Source organism: Schistocerca piceifrons, chromosome 7 (genome assembly GCF_021461385.2).
Source record: "Schistocerca piceifrons isolate TAMUIC-IGC-003096 chromosome 7, iqSchPice1.1, whole genome shotgun sequence".
Classification (NCBI taxonomy): Eukaryota; Metazoa; Arthropoda; class Insecta; order Orthoptera; family Acrididae; genus Schistocerca; species Schistocerca piceifrons.
The window spans coordinates 325,926,969-325,942,241 of NC_060144.1; the positions used below are offsets into that span (position 1 = coordinate 325,926,969).

The 15,273-nt window shown below is 45.3% G+C and overlaps 1 protein-coding gene across 1 annotated transcript; it reads right to left on the reverse strand.

The window, feature by feature from the left end:
• Positions 1-3,040: 3,040 nt before the first annotated feature.
• Positions 3,041-4,882, reverse strand: LOC124805670 (verprolin-like). Its single transcript, XM_047266239.1, has one exon. It carries the CDS (start codon positions 4,880-4,882, stop codon positions 3,041-3,043), a length of 1,842 nt encoding a protein of 613 aa, XP_047122195.1.
• Positions 4,883-15,273: the final 10,391 nt, after the last annotated feature.

Below are 15,273 nucleotides of genomic sequence, written 5' to 3' on the forward strand. Positions count from 1 at the left end.
TAATGTTCGGCCTTTACTATTTATACTAGTCACGTATTCTCATCTTTGTTTGATATTTAATAAGTATCGTCTGTGGCGGTTTCAGTACTCGCCGACACAGATATTATTTTAAAAAATCAGTACATAATTCTAGACAAGAACAAAACATGACACATAATGCTTTCTCTTTATTACATAAAGTTCACACAATCGTTGTCCACGCAATTACAATCATCCAGTTCAATTATTCTTCTCTTCTTTTTTTAACCACATGTAATATGTGTTTTGCTAAGAGACGTTACAGAGCCTGTTACGAGCTAAAATTCGTGTTGCATTAAATCGGAATTACCAGTAGATGTCGCCCCATCTTACTATCAAAATTTTCTGTTATGAAAATTGTTTGGAAAGTACTCCTACATGTATTCTTGTAAAATGTTCAAAATGTTGTAGAGATTGTGGCCTGAAAATATCTACGCAGGAGAATCTGATCAAAGTCAGCGAGTTTACTACGAACAGACTACTGCAGAGTTGCGACTTGCGGCAGAGATAACATCTGCGGCTCAGCTGGCCACCGCTAGTTTCTAATGGCAGCTGAAATGAAAAATCAACGACTGTTAGAACGAAGAATGAACGTGCTATGTTTGTTCATCGTAAGTGGTTCTTGGATTTTCCGATGAGAAATTCAGTTAGTCGTTGTTTGGTGGCAGCCGGACTAACATCAGCCAAAATCGGGACTAGACTCGAGAGAATTCCTTGAGATTGTTATCGGCTTGTTTGAAATACATGTATGCCGATCTGTGATAATTTTTTCCTCGCTTCGTGCGCCGAAAAGCATTAAGTAATTGATTTGTGTGGGAACTTGGAATTTTATGTGAGGAAACAGTAGTGGCTGCGGTATATAGCTTGTAGGACCGATTTCTCGTGGATGGTGATTTTATGCAAAACAGTTACTGAACGAAGTCTAGCCTGAAAACAACTTGTTTTTAGATCAATATCTCTGTTAGATTGGAGATTTTCTGTTTTGTTATGGGAGGTAAGTGACATTATCACATGAAGGCGTTATTTGAATTTGAAGGCGGAGAAAGCACGCACTAAGGAAATAATACCTCTGCGTTTTTGTATTAGTGGGATTGAAGGTGAACGCAAGTACTTAGGAAATAATGACTTTGCGATGTTTTGTAATGGCTTATTTTGAGATTTCACGATGAGCGTCGATGTATTTTACTTAATGTTTGGAAATCTCTACATAGACACTTGGACAATGTTATCTTTGTAAGTAGGAGAACGGATAACTTACGGTTGTATGTGCTATAGTGAAAACAAATCTAAGTTAGTTGGATATTTGCTCGCTCGGTCTAGAATTTAGTACCTTTTCCTATAAAACCCTAAACGACAAAACAAAAACCATTGTTACTGAGGACACATTAACTGTCTCTCCAATCGTGCGAGTACTGTGTTTTAAATAATTTCAATAGCGGCGTATCTACGGGAAGTCCACATGAAGTAGGATTAATTTCATGTCTGTTTTAAAGTTCAAGCAGTCTGAATAGTGGCGGTGATACCCAGCTCTTTCTTCCGCTTAGAGGGATTTGTCTGATTGACCACCACTCATAAAATCAAAGATGACTTGTATCTGTACATGAAAGAAAGCAGACAATAAAGACAAAAAAGTTTCTGTTTTAAAAAAATTACAAAAATGTCCATAGTCTCATTGGCTCCATATTTAGTATTCAAAAATATTATAAAAGGGAAGTTCAGTTTTATAGCAAATGAATATTTTGCAAACATCGTCAGGTTAAGTATTAAAAGGAGCCAAAGCTTAGATACAGAAAAGGCTGCAACGTTATGAAAATCAAAGATAAAAATTACCAAAAAACTGGAAAATATTAGTTCAGAGTTGTTAATTACCAAAGAGAGAAATTGTTTCATATTTCTTAAATTAAAAAAAAAAAAAAACAGAATTTATGTCTAGGACTTTATTTAAAGGGGAAGATGATTAGTTCTTGAAAGACAAATAATTTACTTTTTTCTGAGAGTATGAGAATTTTAAAACGAATTAATGCGTTGGAGTTCAAGTTCTGTAAAGATATTACCGTGGTGTGTGGTTGCTGCACGCAAAAGTTCTCTCTGGTTAATGACGTCAATTAAAAAAGAGAATAAATTTTATCTTTGAAAGTGCGACGTAAAATAAATATTATTTAAAACTGCAGATAAGCACACAGCGGTTAGCTGGTTCTACATAATTAGGGTGTAAGTTTCAACTGGAAAGATATTTCTATGGTATTATCGGGACGACAGCTCGTATTCTTTTTAAAAAGTAGCTGAGGATTTCTGTTACTCCGTTGGATAGCGAGAAGCGTTTTCTTGTAGCAGAGTTACCCACTGGAAGATTTTATGTTGGTGGCGCCGAGTATCTAATTTTCTATCCATCGTATACTAAAGTGCGCAGCATATTCCACTGAAACTGAGATTGTCTTTGATGGTGGTTGTTCGTACGAACCGTGTAGATTTTTTGATATATGCATTACTAAAATCAAACCACAAATAGCATCTGAGCACATCATCTTCTTACTGGTATGTAGTGTGTGCTGTATGGAGAGAATAAATAACCAAGTAAAAGTGTCTATGTTGTGATCTGGACAGACGGCATTTCCCACAAACAAGTTTACTTCCGCTGATTATCTTAGGATAGTCTTACTCGTGAAGTCAGGTGATGTTCTTCCACGATAGAGCTAACATAGCAGACTTTCGTCTTGTGCTTCTTGACTGTAGCTGAGTTAAACCAAAGAAATTGATTTCTGAAGTGCAACATTGCACTCCCATCATGTGTCACTATGCCTCTGTAGTGTCTAAATCGTATCATTTCAACTATGGTGGTCGTGTCTGTAGGGAGGCGCAGTACAATTCCTCATGTGTACATCGGATAGAACATGATTTACAACTGACTACAAAGGTTTAGGAACACATTCTATCACACAAACCAAATCATCCAGCAAGATTAATAACAAATGTGCTTTCAAAGAACTTTATTAATTTTGACTCGAAATACAGCCTCATCACATTACTTTTTGTTCCTAAAGGCAGTAAAAGGTGGAGGGCCACGAAGACAAAGAGGAGGATTAGATGCTTTTTTCTTTGTGCAAAGTTTAGGGAAGGCCTGCTTTCTGGGAGGGCCAGTGAGAAGCACGCCCTGTAGGGGCGATGGTGTAACATCCACTAAAGGCACCAACAGAGATACTTCAGGGGTGATCTTGCTGCCGCCAAAGATGGTGAGGGGCGGCTGCTCTTCATAACCAGTTGTTTCACAGCTCCCCAAGATGGTGCGGGGAGGTGTCTCGTCTTCGACAGTGTTGGCAGCGCCGCTCAAGGTGGTCGGAAGCGGCGGCTCTTCACAAAGGTAGTTGCAGCTGCCAGCAGAGATGATGGGTTCCAGCAGCTCATCGAAATAACTCATCTCGCCATCGCCCAAGGTAGTGGGGGATGGTGGCTCGTCATCAGCTATGACGTTTCCAGTGCCTGGGGTGGTGGGTGGCAGTGGGTCAACAGGGGCATCAGCGTCACCGCTGCCAAGGACGGTGGGAGGCAACGGCTCTTCATTACCACTTGCATCACAGATCCCCAGGATGGTGGGGAGCAGTGTCTCATCTGCAATGATGTTAGCAGCACCGCACAAGGTGGTCGGAAGCGGCGGCTCTTCACAAAGGTAGTTGCAGCTGCCAGCAGAGATGGTGGGTGCCAGCAGCTCATCGAAATAACTGATCTTGCCACCGTCCAAGGTAGTGGGGGATGGTGGCTCGTCATCAGCTATGACGTTTCCAGTGCCTAGGGTGGTGGGTGGCAGTGGGTCAACAGGGGCATCAGCGTCACCGCTGCCAAGGACGGTGGGAGGCAACGGCTCTTCATTACCACTTGCATCACAGATCCCCAGGATGGTGGGGAGCAGTGTCTCATCTGCAATGATGTTAGCAGCACCGCACAAGGTGGTCGGAAGCGGCGGCTCTTCACAAAGGTAGTTGCAGCTGCCAGCAGAGATGGTGGGTGCCAGCAGCTCATCGAAATAACTGATCTTGCCACCGTCCAAGGTAGTGGGGGATGGTGGCTCGTCATCAGCTATGACATTACCAGTGCCTGGGGTGGTGGGTGGCAGTGGGTCAACAGGGGCATCAGCGTCACCGCTGCCAAGGACGGTGGGAGGCAACGGCTCTTCATTACCACTTGCATCACTGATCCCCAGGATGGTGGGGAGCAGTGTCTCATCTGCAATGATGTTAGCAGCACCGCACAAGGTGGTCGGAAGCGGCGGCTCTTCACAAAGGTAGTTGCAGCTGCCAGCAGAGATGGTGGGTGCCAGCAGCTCATCGAAATAACTCATCTCGCCATCGCCCAAGGTAGTGGGGGATGGTGGCTCGTCATCAGCTATGACATTACCAGTGCCTGGGGTGGTGGGTGGCAGTGGGTCAACAGGGGCATCAGCGTCACCGCTGCCAAGGACGGTGGGAGGCAACGGCTCTTCATTACCACTTGCATCACTGATCCCCAGGATGGTGGGGAGCAGTGTCTCATCTGCAATGATGTTAGCAGCACCGCACAAGGTGGTCGGAAGCGGCGGCTCTTCACAAAGGTAGTTGCAGCTGCCAGCAGAGATGGTGGGTGCCAGCAGCTCATCGAAATAACTGATCTTGCCACTGTCCAAGGTAGTGGGGGACGGTGGCTCTTCATCAGCTATGATGTCACCGCCGCCTGCAGTGGTGAGCGGCAGCGGTTTCTCTTCAGCAGCGATTTTCTCAACGCCTTGGGTGGTTCGAGGCAGCAGTGGTGACGGCGATGGCGGCGGTGGCATTGGAGGCGGCAATGGCTGCTCTTCACCAGTGATGGGGTAGCTGCCGTGCATGGTGTCGGCCATATTACAATCCTGGAAACAGAAGAATATTTGGTGTTGTGACTGACATTCTTGTATGTAGTACTGGTTTTATAGAAATCATTCGACTGTTATGTGAAGGGCATCAAATTTTTTGGATGTACACTGACGGAAAACATCGCAAAACCAAAATATAATTAATTCAGAGTATTGAAATTTCGATAATATATTTTTCTATGTAACATATCTAACTCATAGACATTACAATTCCGTATTTCTGGATTTCTGGGAGGTTTTCGACACTGTACAACACAAGTGCCTTGTAGTGAAATTGCATACTTATGGAATATCGTCTCAGTTATGTGACTGGATTCGTGGTTTCCTGTCAGAGGGATCACAGTTCGTAGTAACTGATGGGAAGTCGTCGAGTAAAACAGAAGTGATTTCTGGCGTTCCCCAAGGTAGTGTGATGGGCCCTTTGCTGTTCCTTGCCTAAATAAATGATTTCGGAGAAGATCTGAGCACACGTCTTAGGTTGTTTGTAGATGACACTGTCGTTTGTCGACTAGTAAAGTCGTCTGTAGGTCAAAAAGAAATAGCAAAACGATTTAGAAGAGGTATCTGTATGGTGCGAAAATTGACAATTCAACCTAAATAATGAGTGCTAAGAGGAACCTGTTAATCCTTTGTTACACAATAAATCATTCAAATGTATGGGCCGTGAATACAACTAAATACCTTGTAAGGACAATTACGAACAGCTTAAATTGGAGGAAACACGAAGAAAATGTTATGGGGAAGGCTAACTAAAGAACATGTAACAGATCTTCTAAGGTGATTCCGACACTACACTTGTCCATCCTCTCTCAGAATACTGATGCTCGGTGTGCAATCCTCACCAGATAGGATTGTTGAAGTACATCGAAAAAGTCCAAGAAGGTCAGCACGTTTTGTAATGTCGTGAAATACGGGACAGTGTGTCACTACAATGATACGGGATTTGGGATGAACATCATTAAAACAAAGGATTGTTTTCGGAGGAATCTTCTCACAAAGTTACAATAACCAACAATATTTTGTTGATGCCAAGCTAGATAGGGAGAAACGATCACCATGATAAAATAAGTAAAATCAGAACTCGTTCGGAAAGATGTAGGTGTTTGTTCTTTTCCCGAGCTATACGAGAGAGGAATAATAGAGAATTGCGAAGGTGGTTCGGCTAACCCTCTGCCATTCACTTAAATGCGATTCGCAGAATATCCATTTAGATGTAGAAGTACAAGAACACAAAGGCGGTTTGGTTGCAAGCCCTCAACTGTCCTCCTTCTAACACGGTCACATCGAGCAGGCCAAGGGAACATATCGACTTTCTCACGAGTGTTTTCTGTTACAACGGTGTCATGAGAGCGAGAATTACCTTGTTGGAAAACAAGCTTGGTACGCTGTTAAATGACAGCACAACATGTCGAATCACCAGACTGACATACAGATCTGTAGTCAGGGAGCGTAAGATAACAATGAGAGTGCTTCGGCTGTCGTACGAAACTGCAGCCCAGACCATAACTTCAGCCGTAGCTGAAGTGTGTTTAGCACTCAAGACAGGTTGCCTGTAGGCCCCCAGCTGCTTCCCTTCTAACCAACACACGGGCATCAATAGCACCGAGGCAGAACCAGCTTTCGTCAGAAAACACAACAGGCCTCCACCCAGCCCTCCAACAATCTGCCCCTAGACACCGCAAATGGAGGTGTTTTGGGGCCATTGGATTGCACGCTACATGTCGTCTGGCTCGGAGCTGACCTTGAAGTAGCCGAGTTTTAACACTTCGTTGTGTCACCGTGGTGCCCACTGCTGCTCATATTGCTGCTGAAAATTCAGTAGCACGCGCCAGAGCCATACGACGAACACGATGTCTTCCATCTCGGTAGTGCCACTTGGCATTCCAGAGACCGGTCTTCTTGCGACCGAACATTTTGGTGAGCAACGCAATATCGCAGAAGGAACATCCAGCTTCTCGTAGCCCTCTTACACGACCTCGTTCAAACTCAGTGAGGTGCTGATAATTGCTTCTTTGCCTTTTTAAAGGCATTCTTGACTTACATCAGCTAACCACATCCAGTCTCAAAAATAATTAACATTCACCATTTCCGGGCGGGAAGGAGCGCCGGTCCCCTGCACGAATCCGCCCGGCGGATTTGTGTCGAGGTCCGGTGAGCCGGCCAGTCTGTGGATGGTTTTTAGACGGTTTTCCATCTGCCTCGGCGATTGCTGGCTGGTTCCCCTTATTCCGCCTCAGCTAGACTATGTCGGCGATTGCTGCGCAAACACGTTCTCCACGTACGCGTACACCACCATTACTCTACCGCGCAAACATAGGGGTTACACTCGTCTGGTGTGAAACATTCCCTGGGGGGGTCCACCGAGGGGCCGAACCGCACAATAACCCTGGGTTCGGTGTGGGGCGGCCGAGGGGTGGAGTGGACCGCGGTAGTCGTCGTCGGGTTGCAGACCACTGCGGCTACGACAGGGACGGAGCCTCTCCGTCGTTTCTAGGTCCCCGATTAACGTAACATTCACCACCTTACAGCTTGTTTTTCAAGTAAACCCGATTTGCGTCCTCATAGTGGTGCTACTAGCGCCACTCTAATGTGACTGGCGCAACAATTTAATAGACATCATTTTTCAGATGCATAAAGACGCCCATCATCTTCCGCTAATGTCACCTAACTCCCACCTGGTGTTATGATTTTTTGCGTCAGCGTTTTGAGCGGTATGAGAGGTTTTAATGTTGTGTGTGACTTCGATTAGTCTGTGCTGTAAAGGATCACCATCCTAAGAGGGGAAAGTTTATTTTATTCACGACCACCTCCTTCGCGATTTGTGTGCGTTGTTCTAAGCGTGACACTGTAGCATGTACACTATTGGCCATTAAAATTGCTACACCACGAAGATGACGTGCTACAGACATGAAATTTAACCGACAGGAAGAAGATGTTATAATATGCAAATGATTAGCTTTTCAGAGCATTCACACATCGTTGGCGTCGGTGGCGACATCTACAACGTGCTGACATGAGGAAAGTTTCCAACCGATTTCTCATACACAAACAGCAGTTGACCGGCGTTGCCTGCTGAAACGTTGTTGTGATGCCTCGTGTAAGGAGGAGAAATGAGTACCATCACGTTTCCGACTTTGATAAAGGTCGGGTTGTAGCCTATCGCGATTGCGGTTTATCGTATCAAGACATTGCTGCTCGCGTTGGTCAAGATCCAATGACTGTTAGCAGAATATGGAATCGGTGGGTTCAGGAGGATAACACGGAACGCCGTGCTGATCCCAACGGCCTCGTATCACTAATAGTCGAGATGACAGGCATCTTATCCGCATGGCTGTCACGGATCGTGCAGCCACGTCTCGATCCCTGAGTCAACAGATGGGGACGTTTACAAGACAACAACCATCTTCACGAACAGTTCAACAACGTTTGCAGCAGCATGGACTATCAGCTCGGTGACTATGGCTGCGGTTACCCTTGACGCTGCATCACAGGCAGGAGCGCCTGCAACAGATGTGTTACGACCCGTGGCTCTACCCTTCATTCGATCCCTGCGAAACCCTACATTTCAGCAGGATAATGCACGACCGTATGTTGCAGGTCCTGTGCGGGCATTTCTGGATACAGAAAATGTTCGACTGCTACCCTGGCCAGCACATTCTCCAGATCTCTCACCAATTGAAAACGTCTGGTCAATGGTGGCCGAGCAACTGGCTCGTCACAATACGCCAGTCACTACTCTTGATGAACTCAATGCCCAGGCGTATCAAGGCCGTTATTACAGCCAGAGGTGGTTGTTCTGGGTACTGATTTCTCAGGATCTATGCACCCAAATTGGGTGAAAATGTAATCACATGTCAGTTCTAGTATAATATATTCGTCAAACGAATACCCGTTTATCGTCTGCATTTCTTCTTGGTGTGGCAATTTTAATGGCCTGTAGTATAGATTCGACTCGCGAGAGCGTGTAGAGTGTAGTGGTTGTTTATATTGTCGATGACGGAGTGCCCAAAAGCGACGAATGTGAGACTAAATTTACTTATCGGTCCGAGTTGTGGGGCTGTTAGCAGCAAGTCACAAAAAGGGGTCAAATCATCAGCGTCCAGTAAGCGAGATCCCAGCAGTGGCAGTAGCTTGCGCACTTTCTGCATCTGCACCAGGACATGCCCTATTACTTCTGTTGGTTGGCTCAGTCACTCAATCATTCTTTGATGAATCGCAATGTTCAGCATATCCTGACGCTAGGCAGAACGATTAGACACGTAAAACAATCACTCGGTATATTAAGAAAGACAATCAACTATCAGAAACCAATATGGCAGCTCGCATTAAATATTATTAACTGTCAGTATATTGCAATGTAAGCATCGTGTGAAAGGTGTCAGTAACCTGACTCCTTTGAAAAATCTAGGGCTTCATAGGACATAATATGACTGCCTGCTTTTCTTCTACGGCTCGCATAATGTTTATACGTGTAACTACCAGACAATTGTCAAAGGATGGCTCCAATAACCGGAGATTATTCCATAGAATAACTGAGAATAAAAATGTTTAGCATCAGTAGATTCATTTCGTAATCAGGTCATTGCAATGAAGGACCAAAATATCTCGAAATGCACTTTTATACATCGTGTTTCACTTAGTGTACCACAAATGAGAGGCGGCCCTACCATAATACTGACCTGCCTTCACCTAAGCGTCAAATAGTCTGATGTATATGGGTAGACAGCCTTCCAAACACATTCGTCGTATTCCCTGTGCGAAGGTTTAAAACCATCAGGTTTAGCAATAGCCACATCATTAGTCATACGCAAATCCTGTTTTAAAGATGTGTGTCAAGTTTTTGGATCATGCAACTAAGCTAAGCTACATATAACACAGTGAGTAATATCCTGCATAGGATAAAATTTGTGTTCCACTGGTGTGAGCGAGAGAGACACTTACCACCTGCGCCTTCTTGTTCTTCTTCGGCTTCTTCCGGTCGCCGCGGTCGGCTGCACGCCCACGGATGCAAGGGCACAAATACTGCAACATCTGCGTCATAGAAGATCCATGTCAAGTACTATGCAGTGGTTGACGCTGTGACAATGCCTACAGTATATCATGCCCTTTTCCCTCCAAACAGCCAAATAAAATGCCACGTCACATGGTATTTACTAGAGAGGAACTCAAGTGCCTCATAATGACTGTCACGAAAGTGGAAGATGATAGACACCAGTTACGTCTGAAACTCAAATGGGCACATCAGTGAGAATACTGAAGTGGTCATAAACAATGGCGCGAAACTTCTGCGACTGCATATTCATTTCGACGCGCGATGCGTGTTCACTGTATCCAAATGCGTACTCGGTGAATGTCAAACGTGATGGAGTAGCTTATATTACAGAGCTATGAATCAGCTTGCCAACTATGATCTGCGAATGTCGACGACTATACAAGAGCTCGGGCGCCGTGTGATCTGCACTTTCGCCTTCCCTGCAATTCCTGATGGATTGCTTTCGGCGAGGACAACAAGTGATCTGAAACTACCGAAATGAAGACTAAAGTGCTGAATAATATGTTTCACTGACGACGACAACCCGGACACCTCGTCAGTTCGCGTAATTCCGAAGACCACAGGTACCGGAGGACTGAGTTGTATCTTATTTCTCTATTTCTGCAAATATTCCATACAGTTCCGAACATTCGTAGACTACAAGGAATATCGGGATCAGCATGCAAGATTTGAAGAATTTTGTTAAATATGTAAGTTAGTAATAATTGCAACACATGGTTAAAATAGAAGTAGAGTACATTCCACACAAAGATTCTACAAGTTCTTGTTGTTGTTGTTGTTGTTGTTGTGGTCTTCAGTCCTGAGACTGGTTTGATGCAGCTCTCCATGCTACTCTATCCTGTGCAAGCTTCTTCATCTCCCAGTACCTACCGCAACCTACATCCTTCTGAATCTGCTTAGTGTATTCATCTCTTGGTCTCCCTCTACGGTTTTTATCCTCCACGCTACCCTACAATACTAAATTGGTGATCCCTTGATGCCTCAGAATGTGTCCTACCAACCGATCCCTTCTTCTGGTCAAGTTGTGCCACAAACTTCTCTTCTCCCCAATCCTATTCAATACTTCCTCATTAGTTATGTGATCTACCAATCTAATCTTCAGCATTCTTCTGTAGCACCACATTTCGAAAGCTTCTATTCACTTCTTGTCCAAACTATTTATCGTCCATGTTTCACTTCCATACATGGCTACACTCCATACGAATACTTTCAGAAATGACTTCCTGACACTTAAATCAATACTGGATGTTAACAAATTTCTCTTCTTCAGAAACGCTTTCCTTGCCATTGCCAGCTTACATTTTATATCCTCTCTACTTCGACCATCATCAGTTATTTGGCTCCCCAAATAGCAAAACTCCTTTACTACTTTAAGTGCCTCATTTCCTAATCTAATTCCCTCAGCATCACCCGAGTTAATTAGACTACATTCCATTATCCTTGTTTTGCTTTTGTTGATGTTCATCTTATATCCTCCTTTCAAGACACTGTCCATTCCCCTTCAATAAAATTCTTCAGGGTATCAGACCGCATCGTCATAATTTAAAATGCGCCAACGTTTCGGCCAGCGTTGCAGCTAGCCTTCATCAGGGCTTTACGTTAACTGCTAAATGAACACACTTGGTTCCTTAAATAGCTGCACGAGAAAACCGTGTCGTTACTTGATTGGCTGTAAAAGGAGGAGGAGGAGGGGTGAAAGGTATGCTTTATTGGTGTTTCCTTTATTATCTGTCATTGGCTGAAATAGCTGTTTTCTATTGGTCTTTATATTAATCCACCCCATTGGAGGTGACGGACGAATAGCGAACAGGTGATGGCTGTGACGTCACACTGTTTCCATGCTGTCCAGAAGCCGGCTGCGGCGTGCCATTGCTCTGTGTGCTCGCGACCACTACTGCGGCTCTCCGCGTGTCTGCATGGGCCGCCACGGCTCTGCCGCCGCTCCGTAGCCCTGCTATTGCAGGCAGCCAAGACCTCGGAAGCTTGTACCCGTCCTCTCTATTCATGTTGGCGGGTGTTTTGGCTATTTCTATCGCCTCTCTAATCTTTCTTTTGAAAGTAAGAGGCTGTTTCGCCAGGACGCGGGCTTCTTGAAAAAATATTGGTTTCCCGCACTCGTCTCGGTGTTCCGCCACTGCTGACTAGTGTGTTGTTTCAGGCGGATATATCTTTCATGTTCCGAGAGCCTTGTGCTAATCGGACGTCCCGTCTCACCTATATAGACTAATCCACACGCACAACCAATTTCATACACGCCAGCTGTGTGTAGTTTGTCAACTGCATCCTTGGTAGAACCGAGCATGTCTGATATTTTGTTTCTGCTTCGGAAAATTTGTTTGATGTCGGCTTTTCGTAGAATTTTGCCAATACGTTCGGTGACCCCTTGTACATATGGTAACACAGCAATGCTCTGTGCCTCCTTCTCCTCTTCCCTATTAGTCTTCTCCCTTGTCGACATGGTGCTGTCTATCATCTGCTTCCCATAGCCATTAGTTCCGAAGATGGACCTGAGGCGTTCAAGTTCTGTCTTCAGATGTTCTTCGTCGCTTATCCTGTACGCTCTCTTCGTTAGCGTGTGCAGGGCGGACTTCTTCTGCGTGGGGTGATGGTGGGAGGAGGCGTGAAGGTACCTGTCCGTATTGGTTGGTTTCCTGTACACTTTGTGGCCAAGTTTACCATCAGGTTTTCGATAAACTTCCACGTCGAGAAAAGGCAGCACCCCATTCTTCTCTGTTTCCATTGTAAACTGAATTTTCCCATGCTGTTGGTTAAGGTGCTTGTGGAAGTTCTGTAACTCCTCTTCTCCGTGGGGCCAGATGACGAAAGTATCATCGACATAGCGAAGCCAACAATTTGGACGTAATGGTGCGGACTGGAGGGCTGTTTCCTCAAATGCCTCCATGAAAATTTCTGCTGCGATAGGCGATAGGGGTGAGCCCATAGCTACACTGTCAGTTTGTTCATAAAATTGACCTCTCCACTTGAAATAGGTGGTCGTCAGACAGTGGCGCACAAGCTCACATATATCAGGTGCCACGCGTTCTTCTAGGATGTTCACAGTATCTGACACTGGGACATTCGTGAATAGGGATTTGACGTCGAAACTAACCATCAGATCTTGGTCCGTAACACGCATTTCCTTTAGGAGAGACACGAAGTGAGTGGAATCCTTAACGTAGGACTCGGTTTGATGCACTAGGTGTCGGAGCCTAGGTGCCAGTTCTTTCGCTAGGTAGTAGGTCGGCGAATTTATACTGTTTACTATGGGCCTTAAGGGGAGTCGGTTTTGTGTACCTTCGGTACACCATATATCCTTGGTGCCTGTGTCACTTGCGGGATGAATCTTCTGGCTTTGTCGAAGTTGATTCTAGAGTGCTTGAGCAGTGCCTGCGTCGTTTTGATTACCTTGGCCGTCGGATCTCCCTGAAGTTTCTTGTAGATAGGTTCTGCGAGAATATCTTCCATTCGTTTGTTGTAATCAGTTGTGTCCAAGACTACAGTGGCGTTGCCCTTATCTGCCTGTACCACTACTAAGTGGGGGTTGTCCCTGAGTTCCTTGATGGCATGGTATTCCTCAGCGTTGATGTTTTGCTTCGGTGGCTTTGCTTTATTCAGAACTCTGACCGTTTCCTGCCGGATCTTCTCCGCCTCGGCCTGTGGCAGATGACGTACCGAAGCCTCTACGGATTCTATGATATCTTCTTTTGGAACTCGCTTAGGTGCGACTGCGAAATTCATCCCCTTGGCCAGAATTGCTGTGGTTGCCTCGCTCAAGGTGTGGCTGGAGAGGTTGACCACTGTCCGTCGCCTGTCCAGCGTCAATGTTTCGTCCGTGGCTTTCTGTTGTAGTTTGTCGTACTTTCTCATCTGGCGGTTAGTAATACTATTGCTGGTCCTTGATGCTTGCTGAAAGGTTAACCTGTCGACTTTATCCCAGTCTTCCATCTGAAGTTTTCCGGCCAGAAATAGGTGCAGATCACACAAATTCCTGTTGTGAGCATCGAGACTTATGCGGATGTGGCGGATCCTTTCCCGTAGCAATGCTTTACTGGCTTTAACACAGATATTCCTCGCCTTGTTCGTTTTTATGTGAGACGTCAACCGCAAAGAATATGGCACAACACTCGTGTCTCTGCATCTCTTCAAAAAAGCAAGGTCATTCAGCAGTTTACATCTTTTTAAACGCAGTGCTTCTAACTTCTTGATGTTTCCGTGGATTTCCTGCCCATACAGGTTGGTTAAATGTAAGCGTAGGCTTCCGCGGCCGTTGTCTTCTTCAATAAAATTCTTCAGGGTATCAGACCGCATCGTCATAACGAAGAGATCGTACAGGATAAGCGACGAAGAACACCTGAAGACAGAAGACGAAGAGAGCGTACAGGATAAGCGACGAAGAACATCTGAAGACAGAACTTGAACGCCTCAGGTCCATCTTCGGAACTAATGGCTATGGGAAGCAGATGATAGACAGCACCATGTCGACAAGGGAGAAGACTAATAGGGAAGAGGAGAAGGAGGCACAGAGCATTGCTGTGTTACCATATGTACAAGGGGTCACCGAACGTATTGGCAAAATTCTACGAAAAGCCGACATCAAACAAATTTTCCGAAGCAGAAACAAAATATCAGACATGCTCGGTTCTACCAAGGATGCAGTTGACAAACTACACACAGCTGGCGTGTATGAAATTGGTTGTGCGTGTGGATTAGTCTATATAGGTGAGACGGGACGTCCGATTAGCACAAGGCTCTCGGAACATGAAAGATATATCCGCCTGAAACAACACACTAGTCAGCAGTGGCGGAACACCGAGACGAGTGCGGGAAACCAATATTTTTTCAAGAAGCCCGCGTCCTGGCGAAACAGCCTCTTACTTTCAAAAGAAAGATTAGAGAGGCGATAGAAATAGCCAAAACACCCGCCAACATGAATAGAGAGGACGGGTACAAGCTTCCGAGGTCTTGGCTGCCTGCAATAGCAGGGCTACGGAGCGGCGGCAGAGCCGTGGCGGCCCATGCAGACACGCGGAGAGCCGCAGTAGTGGTCGCGAGCACACAGAGCAATGGCACGCCGCAGCCGGCTTCTGGACAGCATGGAAACAGTGTGACGTCACAGCCATCACCTGTTCGCTATTCGTCCGTCACCTCCAATGGGGTGGATTAATATAAAGACCAATAGAAAACAGCTATTTCAGCCAATGACAGATAATAAAGGAAACACCAATAAAGCATACCTTTCACCCCTCCTCCTCCTCCTTTTACAGCCAATCAAGTAACGACACGGTTTTCTCGTGCAGCTATTTAAGGAACCAAGTGTGTTCACTTA